Source organism: Apaloderma vittatum, unplaced genomic scaffold, assembly GCF_000703405.1.
Source record: "Apaloderma vittatum isolate BGI_N311 unplaced genomic scaffold, ASM70340v1 scaffold8345, whole genome shotgun sequence".
Classification (NCBI taxonomy): Eukaryota; Metazoa; Chordata; class Aves; order Trogoniformes; family Trogonidae; genus Apaloderma; species Apaloderma vittatum.
In genome coordinates, this window is record NW_009715437.1 from 24,600 (window position 1) to 45,621 (window position 21,022).

Here is a 21,022-nt window from a genome sequence, read left to right on the forward strand (position 1 = left end):
CGTGGCATTTTAGATACATACTGTTTATTGTGTTTTTTCATACTTTATATATTTTTAACCAAGAACCACTAAAAACACTGCAAGAAGATGTACTTAACATTTTCTGGTGTGGTTTAAAATTGTTAACCAGTGTGAACAACTCACTGGCTAAATACCACATTAATTTGTAGCGTAAATTTCTAACCTGAAGTGTTTATTGCAACGATGGACACAGGAAAGTGGAAATGCCAATAAAAAATTCTATTAGCTATACAAAATTATGGTAGCCCCACATAAGGCTTAGCTCTTGCACATTTTTCATCCTTCCTCTTTGTAAAATTCTCTCCTAAAAAGGAGTTTAGTGATGCACTCTGAGAGGTAACAAATTCATGCTCTGTTGAACCAAAGGAGGAAGTGTGCTAATGCTTTCTGTGCTTTCAGAAATTATCTTGTTTTAAACTAAAAGAAACATATTGTGTGTCTCTCTTTTAACTGTGTTTTTGATAGTATCAGCGAGTGCCTGGAGATTAAAACCATCATCTTAAGTATCTCTAGCCCAGATGCAGAGCAGTAGCATCAATACCTTTTTGTAAACGAGTTTCTAATTTTGGATGGATTTCTAGTACGACATTGTCCAAACAGGATGTTCTGAAGTAGTCTAGGCTGAGGTAAGAAAGCCTAGAATTGCTGTAGCTGTAGTATTCATATTTAGTAGCTTAGCTTATCCCCCATCAGAAGTGCATAAATTATATGTGAGCGGTACTTCTGTTCCCTGAAGTTGACCAGCAGTAGTTGAGTCATGACTTAACAGAGCTGTTTGGGTTTTTTTAAAGACTTGATCTCATTTGGACGCAGGTAATTAATGGCATCGAAATAACGTTCCCCACTCCTCAACAACTTACATTTATACCTCTACAAGAGGGGAAACAAGATGAGCACCCAACAGGCTTCCCTTGACACAACTCTGAGGGAGAAAAGCACTTAGCCAAAGTTACCCTGAGGGACTTCTTCTGCAGTAGAAGCTGATTTACACAAGAGTGGCTTCATCTAGATATTTAGGGAAAACAAACGTTTCTGCAGCCAGTAATGGTGAGTCGAACAAAGCTGCTAAAAACGTATAGTCCGGTAGTTCATCCCTTCATATGACGATGTATTAATAGGGAAAACAAACATTTCTGCAGCCAGTAATGGTGAGCCGAACAAAGCTGCTAAAAATGTATAGTCCAGTAGTTCATCCCTTCATATGACGATGTATTAAAAAAACAGTATTGTAGGATTTCCTCCTTCCCATATTCATTCATTAAGAAAAGTGTGTCCAGCCGGTCTAGGGAAGTTCTCCTCCTCCTCTACTCTGCCCTGGTGAGACCACACCTGGAATACTGTGTCCAGTTTTGGGCTCCTCAATTCAAGAGAGAAGGGGACCTACTGGAGAGAGTCCAACGGAGAGCTGTGAGGATGATTAAGGGACTTGAACAGCTCTCCTATGAAGAGAGACTGAGACAACTCAGGGACTCTTTAGCCTTGAAAGGACACAGCTGAGAGGGGACCTTATTAACGTTTATAAATATCTGAGGGCTGGGTGTCAAGTGAAAGGAGACAATCTCTTTTCAGTGGTGCCCAGAAATAGAACAAGAAATAACGGGCTTAAGTTAGAGCATAGAAAGTTCCACCTCAACATGAGGAGAAATTTCTTTACTGTGAGGGTGACAGAGCACTGGCACAGGCTGCCCAGGGAGCTTGTGGAGTCTCCTTCTCTGGAGGCTTTCAAAACCTGCCTGGACACTTTCCTGTGTGACTTGCTCTGGGTGATCCTGCTTTTTGCAAGGGGGTTGGACTAGATGATCTCTAGAGGTCCCTTCCAACTCTGACCGTTCTGTCGAGGAAGACGTTACTGGCTAAGATCATAGCTGAACTTTGTGTCCCATCCTCAGTCATGAGTCTCATCTGAGTAGAAACAAGAAAATTAGGACTCCAGGCATTACTAGAGTTTCCTCACTGCAGCTCTCTTAACTATCTATTCCTCCTTCTCCTTGCCCTGTCAAAACAAGAGAGAGAAAGGAAAAGGTGCAAAGCTGGACTTAGCAAGGCTGCTAGTGTCAAAAGGTGAGCACTCAAGCCAGTGTTTCTTATGGCGTCTTTATAGGTAACTGGAAGTCCAGAACAAAGCAGACAGCGCAGGCTGGCACTGAGCTTTTCTTTTCAGAGCTAGTGAAAAAGCTTCACTCCTACTTTGCAGCACAACTGTTTCCTTTCTAAAAGAGACGGTGAAAAAAAACAACCAGAAGTGTATGGGATTGCCTGTTGGTTTTGCCTCCTTAGAATGTGAACTCTTTGGAAATGCAATAAATAGAGAAAAAGAATTTATTTTTTCTGTAGATCTTGAATTATTACAATATGCTGTTTGGGCTAGAAATGTAGTTTTCCGAGTCCTGTATCTGCTTGGTCTCTTCTGCCTTTTAAAAGCAAAGGTTGTATGTGAATGATTTAGGTATTGTCAGTGTACTAACAGGTCACTGCAAAACATGATAAATTTCTATTTCATAAGAAAATTCTGAAGTGTTCTGATGAATTACGTCACCTGTAAAAGGTGCCTTTGGAGGGAATGAGGACTAATAAAGGAATAGGGTCAACATTTCATACTGCAAACTCCTTCAGCATTACTAGTATTTTGTATTCCACGTATGTTTAGATAGTTGATTTTTGAACATTTGAAAATTAATGTTCTTCATTCTTGTCATCAATTCTAACTTCTTCCTTTCACTCTTCCTCACCAGGCAGAGCCACCATGCTTAGAACTTTAAAAATTGACATTTTTTCAGAGTCCTGTTACTGGCTCTGCTGGTCTTAACAAACAAACAAGTGACTTTCCTTTAACCGTAACCACTTCTGAGGAAGGTGTAAAAGACAGCAGAAGTGAAAAATATTTTCTTCATGTGACAGGATAGTTTGCTGCTGCCAGTGGAGACTTCCGGTCTGTTGAACACACAGACAATCTTCCTTTGTCCCCTGGTGAGGCATTGGAACAGGCTGCTCAGGAAAGTGGTGGAGTCACCATCCCTGGAGGTGTTAAAAAAACATGTAGAAGTTGCACTTAGGACATGGTTTAGCGGTCATGGTAGTGTTGGGTTGATGACTGGGCTCGATGATCTTAGAGGTCTTCTCCAACCTTAATGATTCTGTGATTCTATAAATTCTGTTTTGCTGATGAATGAAAAAGGTGGTGCTCTGTATTTTATCTAGCTTTTCCTGTTTCAACTCTTGCCTATAGTTAATAGCCTTATTTTCCTCAGCTCATCTGTTTTAAGTGCTCTCAGGTGTACCCAAAAAGCCACAGAAACTTCCAAGGTACGTGGACTTTGGAAAAGTGAGCATAGTCTTTACTAGAAGTACGCTTAAGAGTTTAGCAGGTCCAGTCCTGCTGTAGAAATTGAACAATTTTGATGTGGAATGGACCTCCTAACTTACTGGAAATTGAATCCTCTCTGAATTGGGGAAACAAATCTCTTCTGTTCTTAGGTCCTTATTCTTTTCTGTTTCCTTCTTTTTTTTTTTTTTTTTTAACTGCAGTTGACTTACTGGTGGTTTATTTCAGGGAAGAAGCCGAAACCATCTCGTCCTGAGTCCCCTACTACAACCCCAAACATATCTGTGAAAAAGAAAAACAAAGATGGAAAGGGTAAGTCAAAGTGTTGTTGGTGAAGTTCTTTTTAAAGAACATTGTTTCTGAGTTGCCTGTAGAAAGACCCAAGTTCATTAGTTCTCTTGTGGTGTAAAACCAGGTCTTACGCTTAGGAGCGATTACCATCTCATCTTAAGGCAAGTAAATATTAGGACATGAGATTTCTTGGTGAAATACCCAGTTCCTAGGGAGAATAACCGTATTTGTCACTTCAGTTGCGAGGATTCTTGGAAACTCTTCAACCCCCTGCAGAGGCTGCTGCGTTTTGAGTGAAGTCTTGGGGAGTGCTTTGCATTGTATTAGTGTTTCTTGGGCTTTGGTTATTTTGACAGATGATCTTTGAAAACTTTTTCCATCTGTGTGTGTCTAATTCTGCATGAGGAGCTAATCAAGGCTGCCAGTTGGCAGCAGGAAGTGCCAAGCCCTGAATTTGGAGCAAAGTCATAACGCGGCTTGAAGACTCAGGCAGAAAACTTGGGGGGTTGACATTTCTTTCATTCCTCCTGCGCTTCCAAGTAAGAAAGAAAATAAACGGCACATAACCGATACAATAAATCATTTCCTCCAGACTGAACCGTTTGCTGGTGGCTGTCGGTTTTGTCGGCAACTCGGTTGCTTTGCTGTCAGGTTCGAAGGGCAGCTTCATCCCCGTCCCGGCCCCCACCGAGTGCTGCTGCCCTTGGAGGGAGCAGGGAATGAGCCTCCCCAGTGTCACCCCGGAGGGACAGACATGCTGACGTGCGTGCGATGCTCACCAGGGCAGAAGTCCAGCCAAACCTGGAAGGTGGTGGCATGAGGACATCAGGCTCTCTTGAAATCAGAAAAAATCACTACAGTGACAAACGGGTATGGGTTGGAGTTTTATGGAAGTGGAATTTTCTTAATGACAGGACAAAAGAAAAAAACACTGGAAAACAGTGCTTCACTGAAGTTAATGCCAGCAATTTTGCATACATTGCTGCCTTTATTTTTGTTTTAATTAAAACCTGACTTTTAAGTGAAAATGAACGAAAAGTATCAGAGGAACTTCCAAGTAGTACTTAAATTAAGTAACAGAAAATACTAAAGCAGCTAGCCACAGAATTAAAAGGTGGAGGAGTCTCGTGTTGATGACAGCAAGGATGCATCATATTTCACATTTGTCCATTGTTACAAAATTGCTAATTCGAAAGGAATTAAAAAGGAGCGTGTTGCCTGTTAGTAAAAAAGCTACAACAAAAGCATCTGTTTTGCAATTTGAGAAATACAGAATTGAAGTAAAAGGGATATTAATATAACCAGCCATGGCAAGGAAGCAAAAAATCGTAAGAGCTGCCCATCCCTCAGGGGAACATGTGCACTAAAACCCTGTCCCTCCATATAAATATTCAATGTGATGCATGGAGAAAACTGAGTTTTCTACATGTTTCTTCTCCTGCCCTGACTCAGAAGAGGTTAAAAAAAAATCTTGCCTGTGAGTAAAACAGACAGTTGTCTTCACCGTGATTTTCAGGGGCTGAGTAACAAATGTGCAGATTGCCTTGATGCACTTGAGCATTTTTAGTCTAGACTACAACAGAAGCACCCTGGATCAGATGGTAAATGGCTGGGAATGTTGCTCCCTCCTGGCTGACCTTGTCTCTTGCCTAAGTAGTCTTAACCTTTGCCTTGGGGCTATCTGAAGGCAAACAGGCTGCCCATTTTTCATAAGCTGGGACTGCTGTTGCAAAGGCAAGGCTCACTTTTTAAGCTTCCACCTCTGGAATGAGCTGCTAGTTTTATACTGCCAGTGCTGCTGATTTTGCTCAATATTTGCAAATTGGAGCTTATAATGCAGTTGTATGGGAGTTCTGATTTGTAAGATGTCTCCCCTTGTTGATAAATGTCCAGGTTGGTGGTTCTTAAAGTTGAAAAAACTGCCGGGTTAGATTGAAGCCAACAAAAGAGCTCCTGTCACCCTCTGATGCACTGGGCATCTTCTTTCTTTTTGTGAAACTCAAAGAAATCTGCACACACTGTCCTTGCTGGTTTCTTTGCACGGCTGCTCGTGGGAGGTGATACTTTCATACAAGAAGGTTTTTCTGCCTTTCGCAGTCTTACAGCGTACCACTTGAGAAGCTTGTGTGGGTTTCGAGTGTCCAAAAGAATATCAGACACCAAAAGCCTTAAAAAAGGCAGGAAAAGGAGTCTTATTAGTTATATGACTTTAGAATCCTTAAATGTACTTTTGGAAAAAAAGGATATGCAAACTTTATAGTAGTTTTAAGTATTCACAATCTGTGATTTTACTACTCTTTCATTATGTGTGGTAAACACCAAACAGATATGATGGTTTACCATTTATAAGTGTGCCTGCTTGTTTGTAAAATTAAATTTGAATGTTGTCTACCAGCAAGTACAAGCGCTCAGTGGGTAAAAAAACCCAGCAAGTCTTCCTGAACTCTATTCTTGAAGGTTTGCCTCTGCCAGCGTATGCCACCGATTGCCCCATGTAAATCTAATTGTTAAACGTAAAGGATGCTGTTCAGCCTTTTAAAGGAGTGTAACACCTCGGTTCAAAAGTTAAGTGAGGGCTTCATTTCCAGCATTTTCCGAGGATAGACTTGAACACGTTCCTGTTTAAGGTAGAGCAAAGGTGACTGCTTCTGTGACTGGATTAGGCAGGAGGGAAATGTACCCACAGGTTACTAATGCTGGGTAGCGGTGGTGGTTGGAACAGGGCGACTGTAGGTTGCCTGGCACTGGACCCTGTGGGTTACACGGTGGCTGCAGGGTTTGGGCACGCAGTTTATAATAATTAACAAGAATCCCTTCCCATGCCCTTCCATCACTATTTCCTAGTCTTGATGATATATTACAATATATTCATAAAGATACATTATTTAAGTCATCGGTAAAATACAGTCAACTAACATTTTTCCTTTTTTTTTCCTTTTTTTTTTTTCCCCCCCTCTGTGTCCTGAAATACTTTTGGTTTAGGAAATACAATTTATCTCTGGGAGTTCTTACTAGCACTGCTCCAGGACAAAGCTACGTGTCCTAAATATATCAAATGGACTCAAAGAGAGAAGGGCATTTTCAAACTGGTGGATTCCAAGGCCGTGTCCAGGTTGTGGGGAAAACACAAGAACAAACCTGACATGAATTATGAAACAATGGGAAGAGCTCTCAGGTATGTGCATTTTCAGTAACAGACGGGTTTTGCTGCTGTAGTGTTTGCATGCATTCAGTGGCTCATCTAATTTGTGTAGCAACAAAAGAGAGGTAGTATTCTATAAATTTGGGAAACGAAGAAGCTATTTAAGCAAATGAGGTAAGCTAACTAAAAGTAACCCTTCCTAACCTCATCCCCAAATCAGTTGTCTTCAGTATCAGCTCAGATGTTTTCAGTGCTGCTGCAAAAGCTGCATCTTCAGTCAGCCACAGACAAAGTAAAGAGACTGGTGATTCCAAGTGGGGCAAACTTTTTACCTAACATTTGAGTATCTTGTCTGCCAAAAGTCCTAAATTCAGATGTATTAATGGAATTACTTCTACTTGTTGCAAACAGTCCCATTTCAGTGGACGATACAGTTTTAGGACTCAGGTCTGGTTGCACTTCTCTGAACTTGTGCGTCCAGAAAATTTTAAAACATCTCATCATGTGCCTCTGCCTGTCAGGCTGGGATTTTTCTTTTGTATGAAAGACTGTGATAATAAGCAGACATCCATGAAGCTTCAGTCTTTGCTGATTGATATTTGCCCAACTGAGCAGCAGCAGCAACGTTTCTTTTTTATTTTGCTTCATCCCTCACGTCGGCACGTGTCATTTCAAATTGTGACATTAATTTGTAAATATAACAAGTGGTGCGCTCCTGTCTACTCGCTTTGCTTTGTTATAGCTAAAACGTCTGCCTGTGCTCACTGCTGAATAAGTGTGAATTCAGGTAACTGAAAGAACTGTATGAGTCAAGAGGAGAATTACAAGTTTCATGCAACTTTTAAAGAGTGTGAGTTGATAGCAGAGCTGCCAAGTCACAGAGTTCTTCTTTCTCTCCTCAGAGTTACCTGATGTTGAAATTAAAAGGTGACAAGAAATAACAGTAAAAGAAAGTTATTGGAGAAAAAAATACGCTATGAAGTTGGCCACTCCTTTATAATGAAGAAACTAGGCACTAAAAATATAGTTTTCTTGTTACTGCTTTTCTTACTTTTGGGGGAGTTGTTGGGGATTTTTTTGAGGGGGTTGCTTTTTGGCAAAAAACCACTGTGTGACTTGATGTATCTACACTTTAAACAGATACTATTACCAAAGAGGAATACTGGCTAAAGTAGAAGGTCAGCGCCTAGTATATCAATTTAAAGAAATGCCAAAAGATCTCGTCTATATAGATGACGAAGATGCAAGCCCTAGCACTGAAGCATCGGATTCAACTCTGCTCTCAACTCCTGTGGCCAACAGAAACCAGTCAAGCAGATCTAGAGCTGCTGCAAACACAGGAACAAAGGGAGGATCGACCGCAGCACTAAAAACAGGAAACTCAAAGCCTGCTAAGCTGAAGGAGCACGTCGAAGTTGTACAGCAGCAGACACCTGGCTTGACTTCAGAAGTTTTGAGGACAATGCAATCTCCTCAGCCAGTACATCCCACTCAGCTTTTTCGGACAGTTCATGTAATGCAACCGTTGCAGTCTCTCACGGAAGGACATGCGGCTGTAACCAGTAACGTTCAGGATGAAACGTTAAGTCCCTCAGTTCAAAATATAAGGTAAGAAAACGTACAGAAAATAGATGCATGAAGAGTAGTAAATTCACTCAATGATGGCCAGGTAGACTTAGATTCTTTGTAATGCTTCAGAAAAATGCTCCTTTCCCAGTTTGGTTGAAGAGAAGCGGTGTCATCGTGGCTGATCTTAGGAATCGAGTGCTACTACAGCATACTGCGATGTGTACGCTCCTAAATGCTCTGCCTTTGGTGGAGGAAAGCACATCCTTCCTGTGGTGTTATGCCTGATGCAGATCCTTCAGAGAGGGAGAATGCACAACTTATCTTTAAAATTGGTATCGTCGGTTCTGTCCTGCAGCAGAGGCAGTAATTTCATGACTCTGCTTCTTCACTGACTGGTTGGTGTCTTCACTTTTGAATTATACATGGTACGTTTGTATGATCCCTTCAGAAAGGTTTTCCTTCTTGAGTCTTAATTTTTATTCTTAAGCATTTTTTGTCATCACTTTCATCTTTTCTATTGTCCCTGGTAAGAGAAAGCTCCATGTTATGTGCTCTAGCGTTTTGCTGCTCTTGCAAGAACACGTTCTTCTGATGTTAGAAAACAATTAACAGAGTAATCTCATGGGAGCTGTGTATCTGCAGACTATTCAGGGAGACAGTTGTGCTTCCACACCTAATTTGTAAGTCAGCTGGCTAACACTGCACAGCATTAAGGAGTCCCCTTCTCTGGACACCTTCAAAACCCACCTGGATGCATTCCTGTGTGACCTGCTCTGGGTGATCCTGCTCTGGCAGGGGGGCTGGACTAGATGAGTTTTTGAGGTCCCTTCCAACCCCTGACATTCTGTGGTTCTATGATCATGACACTTTTGCATCAACCTCTTAGTAGCAGCACCCTGATCGAAGGGGCTTTAAGAACAATTACTTAAGGCTGGTTTTACTGTAGCCTGAGGTGTCCCCTGATGGTTTGCTCATCTCCACCGACTGCAAAAGACCTAAACTGAATAAATGTTCTTGTAATCTAGACCCCTCACAGGAATATCAGAGTCGTATAAGGTGATGCTGGACCTTAACACTGCAAAAGTTGCAATAACACTTATTTCCTCCTCCCTTCCTCTATTCTTTACTTTGAAAATTACATGCAGAGTCACCAGTAGATTTGGGAGTGGTACTGACTGTCTGGGGTTAACCATGCAGTTTTGTAAGTAATGACACCAGTGAGACCAAATAATATCTTTGTTCCAAAGAATAAGTTGCACTCTCATCTCTGCTACTAGCGGGATGCTATAAAAGCCAGTCAGTTTTTAAAACTCCACTTACATAAAAGGCAAATCCAGAATAGCAATAATAGTTGGGTTTTTCAGAAGAACTGAAACTGTTTAGTTCAACTTTCAGTGGCTGGTATAATAGTTAAGAAATGCTTTAGGAGATAACCAAGTAGTTGAGGAAGCTGAAAATTTATGTAGGAAATCACAAACCAAGACTGCAGCGTCAGTCCAGAAAAAGTTGTATTATCTCTTCTTTTCTTGGGATAAAAACCCCACAATCTTTAAAAATATCCCTGGACTTCCTAGTTTGAATCCTGGTGTGGGGTGTTTTTTTTTAATTTCCTTAAAAATTATGTAATGTTTTCATTCATGCTGCAATAAGAAATTTCACACTGAGAAGAGAAATTCTGTGGTTAGTAAAGGCTGCAAAGGAGTAAATACATTGGGCCATGAAAGCAAAAGTATTTTTCATAGTTACAGGTAGGCACTGTAAAACAAACTGGAAAGAGTTATCATTTTTAAGTAGACAGTATCTGTTTTCATTTGCCTTTTAATTCTAAAATGCGTGATTTGAAATAAAATTGTGTTTTGTTTATAGTTCTAGCTAACTAGAATGAGTTCAAGATGCACATAGCCGTAGGAAGGGTTATATTAGATCAGAAGTTTACATAAAAGATAATTATGAAGAATCTGACAAAAAAAAAATCAACGAACAAAATCAAACAGCTTTCGAATTCGTCTAGAAAATTAATAAAAATCTGCATCAAGGTGATGTCGTGTAAGTTTTTAACGCTTAGTAGTTAAGCTACTCTGTAGAGAGCCATCCTATGATTTCAAGGTTGATGAAGGATTTAATTACTTTTAAAAATTGACTAGGGCAACATAGTGAAAGCAAAGAAGTACAAATATAACTGAAGTTCTACGGTACTATTTAAGTCAGTGGAATAACGCTATTAAACGTTAATAGGGGGAATGTTCAGCAATTTGCAAAGTAAAATAACGCTGGGCTAGACCTACACTAGATTGTATCTCAAAACCAATATCCATAGTGTAAATGGTGTAAAATAAATGATCAGAGGGAACCCAAGAATCTGTGAGACCTAATAAAGCAGACAGGCCAGAAGTCCCACCTAACATTTAGGAAAGCTGCTCAGGGACATTAGGACATCCAGTTATTGTGTCACAGTATTTCACAATTGGACCTTGGGCAATAAGCTAAGAGGAAGAAAGTAGTAGAGATGACACGTGTGAAGTTCAGATGAAGCAAAAGCCTTAAAACCTTAGAGTTCTGTATTGGTTCTGTTCTAATCTGTTGTTTAATTTAAAATGTTGTGTAGTTTAAAATGTTATTCCATGAAGTCTTCAATTGTATTTTCCTTAACCAAAATGACGAAGTGTCTCAGAAGAAAGGAGAAAAAAAAAAAAGACCCGTTGGATCTTTTCAGTACAGTGTGTAATTACACTGAAGTGTTGCTAATTAAGAAAGAATGTGCTGAGGTGTCTGAGCGGTTAGGGTGAAAATGAACAACCCAACCCAGATATTTTTGGTGTGCTTTTAACCAGGATGGGCCAAACTGCAAACTGAGGTACTGATGAGTCCTGTGCAGTAGTCACTGCCCATTCCAGGCTCTAAAAATAAAATTTAGGAGAGATACATTTCTGCTCAGTTTCAAAATGCAAGCTTCAGATAGTTTGTTGAGGTAGAATAGCACATTGCATGTTTGTTTGGAGCATATGTTTTAGGTGTTGTTTTATAATAAGGCTAAACCAAAGGAACTGGATTTGGGGGTTGATTGTTCAAACAGTGATAAATCCCTAGCAGGTAAACATGTTTGTGTGCGTATCCTGAGTTGCTGCAACGGGGCTTCTGGAAGGGTCGAAGTGAGTGTTCTGCATGATTGGAAAATGTACAGCAGGTACGATTGCCCTCAGAGAGTAGGAGGTGACAAACCTGATGTATGCATGCTCTCTGTACGGTTACGGTAGGAGTTACTTTACAGCAGTTTCATAAGGAAGCACAAGGACAAACAGCAACATTCATTGCCAGTTGGTGTTTAGAGGTTGCGGCATGTAGATAGTCGAGGTCCTTTGGGCAAAGTGGCAACTGGAGTTTGGGAATGATCCTCAGGAGATTTTTTTGACGTGTGCTGCTGAGTGGTTGGACTCTGCCTCGAAGCGTGAACATCTTGGACCCATATAATTTGTCTTACGCAACGTTTTATTCATCTAAATGTTCTTCCCTTTTCTTCATGGAAATAAATGGTCTTCCCTCTGCAGCAGTTTGCTTCTGTTGTGTTGTGAGAAGAAAAAAGAAAACATAGAGAACATGCCAAGAATTTTTGAGGTCAAAACAATTGGCTTCTTAACACTTAACCGTATCCTTCCGAGAAGAAGTCTGAACGTGCATCTTCTCTGCTGAGACACATGGTAAAAGAATCATATTTGAAGGATATTGTGAAGGGCTTGTGTCACCATCGCTTCCCTGCACTGGGCAGCGTTGTCTGGTAAAATCTGTTCCCAGAGAATCGCTGGGAGGGTGTTGCAGCTGTTCCCTAGGGCCTCTCTGAGCTGTGACCTGTGCATTTCTCAAAGATATGGGTATGCCAGTGAAAATCAGGGGATTGGTCCTTCACAGGAGACAGGCAGTGCCTTCATTTATAGCTGCACAAAGCTCCTGCAGGGATTTGAGTGGTGGGTAACGCCTTCATCTGAAGTGGAAAAGTTTTTGGTCGGCTTTTTGTAAAACTTCAGGTGCTGCTGTGTGCAGGGGACACAAGAAGTGTTGCTTGCCAAGGATAGATGCCTCTTTGTTCGCTCCAGTGCTTAAAACAGAAAGGTTGTGATGTGGTTCTAACCCAAGCCTGGGAAACAGGGCAGGAGCAGGGTCAGGTCGTGCAAACTGAGTTTTGCTGACCGGGGAAGACATCTGGTATCCTCAGTGGGAGTGTTTGGAATTACAGGCTCACTGCTTGCTGTTCTGCAGGTCTGACCCTCTGGCTTGGTGGATGCAAGAAGTTACTGCAGTCCCCAGTTGTGTAACTGGGAGCTGAATTTGGCACCGCATGTTTCCAGTGATAAGACAAAAATAAAAATGTCTCTCTTTGGATGAGCATTTTATTTCTGCTTCTTCCAGTGAGCCAGCTTTTTAAGGAAGAAGAAAAAAAAAGAAGTCTCTTTGAATTTAGCCACTGTGAAATTGTTGTATTTAAACCAGAATAACTGACATAGGTTTACCAAATACCTGGTTTATTGGAATAATTGTGGTTTGGAATTAAGAGGCACTAAAGTAGGCCTAGGATTCAGCTCCATGTCCATTGGGTCATTCTGAGTGTAAAAGGCTCCAGGAAGTCCCTAAGACTGGGACTTACCTTGACTAGGACATCGTACACGTCTCTAAGGTGCCTGCATTTGAGCAATTAAATTGCTCCCTTAAATGACTTGGGTGTGGTTAGAGAGGAATGCATTTTCATTTGCCTTCAATGTAGAGTAGTAGTGATTTAAGATCCAGTGTCTTCTGAATGAAGTGAGAGTTGGTTCTCATGTTACTAACAATTCAGAGAAGAACATATTGTGAAGCTGGAGGAGTGTAGGTTTAGACTAGATATAAGGAAGAAGTTCTTCACTCTGAGGGTGGTGAGGCACTGGAACACGTCGCCCAGGGAGGCTGTGGATGCTCCATCCCTGGAAGTTTTTAAGGCCAGGCTGGATGGAGCATTGAGCAACCTGATCTAGTGGGAGATGTCCCTGTCCATGGCAGGGGAGTTGGAACTAGATGATCTCTGAGGTCCCTTCCAACCCAAATCATTCTGTGATTCTAATTTAAAATTCTGTGTCTCTATTCGTTATTGACTGCATGGGATGTAGGTGAATCTTCTAGTTGGCAGCTCTGCCCATGAAGAGATTTGCAATTAGCTGACCGGTTACAGATCCTGTGCAGACTTCAGGTTTTAAACTTTTATCAAAATGCAGTTTATTGTTTCTTTTCTGTATTTTCAAGTTGTCGTCGTGATAGCTTGGACGGCATGTTAGAAGACCAGTATCCTGACTCTGTTCTGTAGCTTGGGGAAAAGCTAATACAGCCCACAGGGCACTGGTGGCATATGCTTTGTGTGTTTGCTTCTGAACTGGAGAACCGCTACGCAATGAGTCAACCACAGCTTTCACCTTGACCTATCTGCAACCTTTAGGGTAGAAAACATTGCAGTAATTCATCCTGAAGGTGACACAAGCGTGGACCACAGTGGCAAGATCCTCGTTCAAGAGGAGAAGGAAGTAGCCAAAGGTGAATCGTGTTTTTTTTCTGGGTATGAGCATTCTGTGTAAGAACAGCATTGAAGCCAACAACGTGCCAACTCGGTGGATTGCCCTGATAAGCAGAGGGGATTGTCTTTGAAAGTCATATCTGCCCCAAACAAACACATACACTTTCTGCTGTTGTTTCATAATCTCTTCCCGTGTCCAGGCTCTGATGGTGGTCTGACCGCAGCTATGCTGATTCTGAAAAATAGACAGATTTGCCTAGCGTGAGCTTATCAACTCTGAAAATGTGATTACAGCTGCTATTTCAAATGAAGTGTCTTCATCTCATGCCATGTACAGATGTTAATTTGTGTAAGTTGTGCAGTGAATGTCATCGTTAATGTTCTTTCTCCTTTATCTATATTGTTTTTTACTTTTTAGTCTCTCTGTGTTGGTTTTGTTCAAGCTTTCATAACCACACAGACACGAGGAGGCAGCCTGGCTCTGTCCTATCGAGATTTTGCATTGACTGTCTGCTTTCAGTCCTTTTTACCTGAATTCGCATGAAAGTCAAATCTGCACAATATCGGCTAATGTTGTAGCCCATCACTCCTGTTCCATTCCTATAGATATGCTGAATAAAAACTGTCACAAGTATCAGTCTCGGTACAGAGCTCGCTGGGGCTCCCTGGGACTTGCTGGGGAACATGAGCGAAGGACTACAATGCCAGCTGAGAACTTCTAGACAATCAGAAGCAACTCCGGGCTAATATTTGGAAGCATCAGCATGGGCGCATGTGCTTTGCTTCTATTTGCAGTTAGACAGCAGTTTTCCATCCGTGCAGCAAGTCTTCAGGTCCAAAGAAAGGCTGGCAGGAGAAGCTCTCCAGCACATGGACAAGCAGATGCTCTTGGATGTGGCTCACTGCTGCTGCTGCAGCCTTCCCCAAAGGAGGGGAAGCAGGAGATTGTTGCCAAGAGCTGATCTCTGTTGTCTCTTAAAGCTTGACTGCGTTTCACGTTTCAGGACGGTGAGGAAAATGCCCTTCCTGAGGGAGGCATCGGTCAGAAATAGGCTGATGTGATCTCATGGACTTCTACAAGAAACTCTCATGGAGCCTACAACAGAGTGTGTTTCTCAGAGTGCATTTACAACAGGGACAACTTCTGACACAGCAAAAACTTTGGTTATAACCAGACATTTTGATTTTCTTGTAGCTGAGGAGACCTTTCCTGAAGCCCATTAGTGATTTAATTTCTGCCGTAGGTAGGAGGAAGGCTGCTTATGGCGGAAGGGACTTCACAGTCATCTAGACAAGATCAATTTTGTTTCTGCACAACTAGAAGCGTTCTATTCTTTTTACATGTCTTTGGCACTGTTGAAAGAGGTGGGATTTTGCAGGTCTCTGTAGCAAAATTTCTGAGATGCAGGTGAGTGTGCAGTTTTTGAAAAATTCGGGAAAGAAAACTGTAAGACTGTGTGGGTCAGTAAAAAGGATACCAGACTTGAGAATTAAGTCCTCTGTCTCTGTCCTCATGATGTTAAGAGATCATTTTGTCCAGGCAAAGAACTAGACAAGAACAGGCAAGTTCTGCCCTCGCTTCAGAGGGGGCTCTGTTCAGACTGGGTGTGAAGGCGTCAAGTGCCTTTCTACCTTGCATGGACATCTCGGAATCACAGAATCATGGAATTGCTGAGGCTGGAAAAGACCTCTGAGATCATCAAGTCCAGCCTATGACCCAACACCACCACATCGGCCAGACCACGGCACTAAGTGCCACATCCAGCCTCTCCTTAAACACCGCCAGGGACGGTGACTCCACCACTTCCCTGGGCAGTGCATCCCAGTGCCTGAGCACCCTCTCGGTGAGGAAGTGTTTCCTGAGATCCCGCCTAAACCTTCCCTGGCGCAGTTTGAGGCCCTCTCGTCCTGTCAGTGGTCGCCCAGGAGAAGAGCCCGACCCCACCTGACTACACCCTCCCTTCAGGCAGTTGTAGAGAGCGATGAGGTCCCCCCTGAGTCTCTTCTTCTCCAGGCTAAACACCCCCAGCTCCCTCAGCCTCTCCTCACAGGACTTGCTCTCCAGTCCCTTCCCCAGCCTCGTTGCTCTCCTCTGGACCCGCTCCAGCCCCTCAAGGTCTTTCTTGCAGTGAGGGGCCCAGCCCTGCACACAGGGCTCGAGGGGAGGCCTCACCAGTGCTGAGTACAAGACTGCAGCTCCTGTCTCCATGGCTCGTGCCATAGAAGGTCCCAGTGGCCAGAAGGCGATACCTTGGGGTGAAGCATTGACCAGAAGGTTGACGACTCTGATGATCATGCCCAGGAGACAGCAGGGAAGTGGTTTGCACTGATGGTCGAGCTCCCAAGTTGGTTTTGGCTGATGCTTCTTGTAGTCACTCCAAAGAGACTGCCTCTCAGCTCAGGCATCTGAAGTGGTTTCCAACAAGCACATCCCACCCCTTTGCCTCCTTCACTCTTCCTGGCTTCACTGAGAGAGTTGTTTGCAACCAGTTAGTTGAACAACTGGGGAAAGTCCCTGGAAATTCACCCATTTACCTCAAGGCTGTAGTTTCCCCTATAGCTGTAGGTTGAACAGTGTGCATGTTGGAGAGGGAATGTTCCTTTGTTACCTCTCTCTATATTTATTTCTTAATATTACCTTGTTTCATTTTCTTTTTGTGCTATTAATCTTTGTTTACCTTGGCTTTTTAGCTTCAGTATTTTTTTCCTATCTTCTCCCTTTCTCCATTTCATAATTTTCACATAAATTACCATGAATAAACTTGTTTCTCCCACCTGTCACTTATTGTTTATCACTAGTTACGTCTTGATGAGCTAATACGATATTGCACAATTCTGGGCCTTTAACAGTACCAAATGGACCAAGAAATAGATGATCATTTTCTGCCAAGCTAAAATGACTTCAGAATTTTTGTCATTTTCTCACTTGTAACCAGATTTTTCTATGGGAGGGTTTCCTTTTTGTAACTGTTGCTCAGTGTTCTTTTTCTAAGTTCTTAAAAGTATTCACCCAATAGATTTGTACGTCAGAGTAGGAAGGACATAGCTCAAAGCACCTAAAGTTACGTAGCCCTAAAGTTATGGTAACACCTAAAGTTGTGATAACAGATCACCTTAGGTAGTGTGTACTTTTTTTTTTTTTAAGCAGATAAAATGAAAAACTGAATCTGTATTTTTTTCAATTATATGCAAGGAAGACAGTTTGAGCAGATAGCAGATAGATTTTTAGTTTGTAAACAGACAGTTGTCTGTTTTCTTACCAAATTAAAGCAAATTTCTTGCTTGGCTGCCACTACCATAAATAAAGACGTGTATTTATGGTTCTGTGTGCTACTTAATCCTGTGCTTCAACAGGTATCTGCTGCATACTTTTCCTACAGCAAGTATATACATGTATGTGTATATACGTGTTTACATATCTGTGTATTGTATACCGATGGAGAGGACAGAACATCTGGAGTAAACTGTTAGTCACAGTGTGATGTGCAGGTATGAGACTTGCTTTCAGGAAAAACAAAATGGCTCAAGATCAATATGCAAATACCAGTTGCAGTGTGCCGAGATAGACGGTTTAGTTCACTTCTCTCAGAGCTGTTGCCCCTAGTGCTTTGCAGAATACCTTCTACTCTGATGAGATCCAGTTCAGACTTTTTGAGCAGTTAGAGGCTTTTATTTTTTTTTTCCGTTCTGTTTTAAAACAAAACAGCTAAAGAACAACAAAGTAGCTTCAGAGTAGTACTTGGATGACGTAGCAGCACAGCAGCTTTAGCTGGTGCTTTCAAAACTGCAAGTATTGAGTTAATCTTAATCCTTCAGGCTCAAGTAAGTTTCTTTACGGATCAGGGAGCTGGCTTGGTATCTACTCATGATACTTTCACTGCTTTTCTGATGGCAAGTGTCAATTGTCTTTCCTTCTTAGCTGTTCCACTTGCATTGCTGGTCTCTGTAGACTTACCTGGGTTCAGCTGTACCTATGTGACGTTTTGATTTTACTGCCATTTTAAGTAGTTTAAAAAAAACATGGAGCACAAACAAAATACAAACTAGTGGATTCCAGCATCCTACTTCTGACACAGTGATTTGTGATTTTTCTGTCAAGGTCCCAGGGGAATTGCTGAAGGAAAAAAAGAGGAATGCTAACCCTTAGCAGACTTGGTGTGAGCTTTGGTGCTGTTATTCTAATCCTTGCGCTTTAAGTGCGGTTGTGGGTATTTGCTGAGCACCACCAAGTTGTCCAGAAGCTGGAAAGAAAGAAGTGATCATTTCCAGCCAGCCCCCATTTCCCTGAGCTTAGCCCTTGAGCTGTCTCCAGTTGTGTGAAACAGGAGCTCAAGACTGACTCTGTTGTCAATCGCATCAAATTATTAGGGCTTCTCGGAGGAGACCTGTGTGGGAGCCTTGCAGGCAAGGACTTAGATTTGTTTTGCTATAGCAGCATTCCTAGGTACTGCAGCCTTCTTTCTTATAAAGAAGAGAAAGCTACGGATGCAGATTTTGCACCATAGGAGGTGGGGAAAAGATTGCCTGCAGCAGGGACTGGTAACTGGAGGATGCTCAGGGAGTACTTGGAGCCTAATGCCAGGTAAGATACTGGAGCTGTTCTTGTTGGAGCAATTTTTGGAGTCCGGCTAGAGGACTGAGCTGTGAGGGACCTGGGAAATCCTCCACAAACAGTCCTTCACTTGTCTCTCCTGCCGCCAGCGGCAGCATCTGCATCCACGTTGCCCTGTACCTTCAGCATCACGTAAGCCCTGCTCTTGTGAAGTTTTTGTTGTAACTGCGATAGCCACAGCATGGTTTTAAACTCCAGTTTTGAATGTGCTGAGTCTGATCTGACTGGTCAGTGGCTAAATGCTCGCAAATAAGATTTTACAGAGCTGTCAAAAATAGGTAGTGATGGGTTGGTGGACTATAGTAAGGAGAACATTCCATGGTAGAAGTATAGTAGGCAACCCTTGCAGCATACCTGAGGACAAATCTTCAGAAGGAAGGGCATGCACTATTTTGCATGGACTTGAACGTACAAATGTTGATACTAAATTACTTTCCATCTAAAGGGATTTCAGTAGGGGTAGAAATAAGGGAGGAGGAGATAGTTATTTTGGGGTTGGCCAGTGTCAGATATGACACAAGGGTGAGCTTAAGACTAAAAAAGGGAGGAGGGCAGGCAGGAGAAAACGTGGAAGAGAAGCAGGAAGTTTGGAAAGAACTTTGAAGGATAAGCAGGAGGAAAGCAAAAGATGGTTGGAGACACCGTGGCATGGTGGGCTGGAGCAAGCTGTTGAGAGGGTGTCACAGCACTTTCCCGTCCTCTTTTCTGCTCCCTAGAAATCATTTGTTTCACTGGGCATATGCTGTGGTTTGGGTTGTTCTTTGTTTTGTTTTGTTTTTATTTGTGTGCCTGGAGTGTGTCCCTTTCAGCAGCACCTGCAAGTCCCCATTGTCCATTGTAGTCGTCGTGTACTTCAGCGGGCTGCTGATCCTCTGTTGTTGCCCTCTGAGCTGCACATACGTACAAAGTAATGCAGTACCCAAGCCTACAACTGATGGCATCATACCTAATTTAAACTCATGTGTGGCAGCAAATTCTGTTCAGTTGCTTTGCCTGACAGAGCGTACGGAAACCTCTGTGTCCTGGGAGTCTGAGAAGATCCTGACCAGACTCACTGTTAGAGTGCAGGTACTTTTGCTTATAGGTAAATGTATATACAGATGTCAGGAGAATTGAGGCCTGACTCAGGAACTACTTGGGTTACCTTGTGAAATCGATGACAGACGTGTAGAGGGTCACACTCGTGATGTTGGTTGATGCTTGCGAAGGAGATCTTAGGTGAGGTTCCCAGGTTTTGCGAGGAAGTACTGAGCGTCTCAAAGGCAGGCCGCTCAGTTTGGCAATGGCAGCATTGTTCACACAGGGTATTTTTATGTTGGGAACTGTTTCTGAATTCAAGGGTCAGGTCCAGTTCTTGTTTTATTAGGAGAGCAACTGCTACATCTTTCGGAACCTCTGGGTAAACAAAGTGTTTAGGATGCCAGGAGATTTTTCAGTATTAAATCTGCAATTGTTTTTCAAAACTCAGCATGGAAGTGTTCTGACCTTTTAAACTTTTCTGATCTTCATAGGACTTTACAGACTCCAACCCAAGTGCCGGTGGTTGTTTCTCCTGGAAATCAGCAGCTGCATACTGTAACACTCCAGACGGTGCCTCTTACTACGGTGATAGCCAGCACAGATCCAGCCTCAGCGACGACGCCCCAAAAATTCATTTTACAAGCCATTCCTACTTCACAACCCATGACGGTTCTTAAGGAAAATGTCATGCTGCAGTCTCCAAAGCCAGTCTCGCCTCCTTCCTCGATCGTGCTGAGCCCAGCGCAGTTTCAGCAGGTGCTCACCAGCAGCGTGCAGACAATTTGCAACGGAACCGTCAACATGGCTTCGTCTCCATCCTTCAGTGCCACTACCCCCGTGGTAACGTTTTCGCCCAGCAGCTCGCAGGTGGTAGCTCATCCTTCGGGCACAGTGATCACTTCGGTTATTAAAGCACCAGAAACGAAACAGGTTGGCGTACAAGGAGCGGTAAAAGAAGAAGACAGTGACAAATCGGATGATACTGAGCAGACGGAGCAGAGGTTCCAGCAGCAGCCCTTGGTGATGGTAGTGTCCAGTTCAAATGGTTTCCCATCTAACGTGCAAGTGAAGCAAGAAAATGAGCTGTTGGAACCCAATTCATATTAATAAATAAATATTTTTTGTAAAAAAAAAAAAAAAAAAAGACCCTGTGGATGATTATTTTCATAAATGTGATGGGACCTTTTCAGTTATGTATATATATGATTTGATTCTGAAGCAAAGCTACATAATTTCTGCAGTTAATTGTTAGAATTCTTGCTTTAGAATGGGTTTTGATTTTCTGTTAATTGCTAAATATTACCATATAAATAAAATTATATGTTACTCACGTTTCAAAATACAGGCATGAAGGAACATGCTTCTTACACGATGAAGACTTTCTCCTGAGGCTGTTGGCCAAAGTTTCAAACTTACTTCTTCTTGTAAGTTTTCAGTCTGTTGCTGATTTACATTTCAGTAACATTATTATAACCTTTTCTGTTTAATCCGTATGTGTATCACTTAACTTTTGAA

At 42.3% G+C, this 21,022-nt stretch overlaps 1 protein-coding gene across 2 annotated transcripts in view; it reads left to right on the forward strand.

Annotated features, from left to right (window-relative positions):
• The window catches only part of ELF1 (E74-like factor 1 (ets domain transcription factor)), a 40,044-nt gene extending 19,422 nt beyond the window's left edge, over positions 1–20,622 (forward strand). For both annotated transcript variants that reach the window (XM_009869146.1, XM_009869147.1), the window contains exons 5-8: positions 3,572–3,655; positions 6,617–6,809; positions 7,917–8,384; positions 19,999–20,622. In XM_009869146.1, coding sequence (XP_009867448.1) covers positions 3,572–3,655; positions 6,617–6,809; positions 7,917–8,384; positions 19,999–20,614 — 1,361 coding nt within the window. In that variant the 3' untranslated portion in view covers positions 20,615–20,622. The remainder of the gene's footprint in view (positions 1–3,571; positions 3,656–6,616; positions 6,810–7,916; positions 8,385–19,998) is intronic.
• The last annotated feature ends 400 nt before the right edge of the window (positions 20,623–21,022 follow it).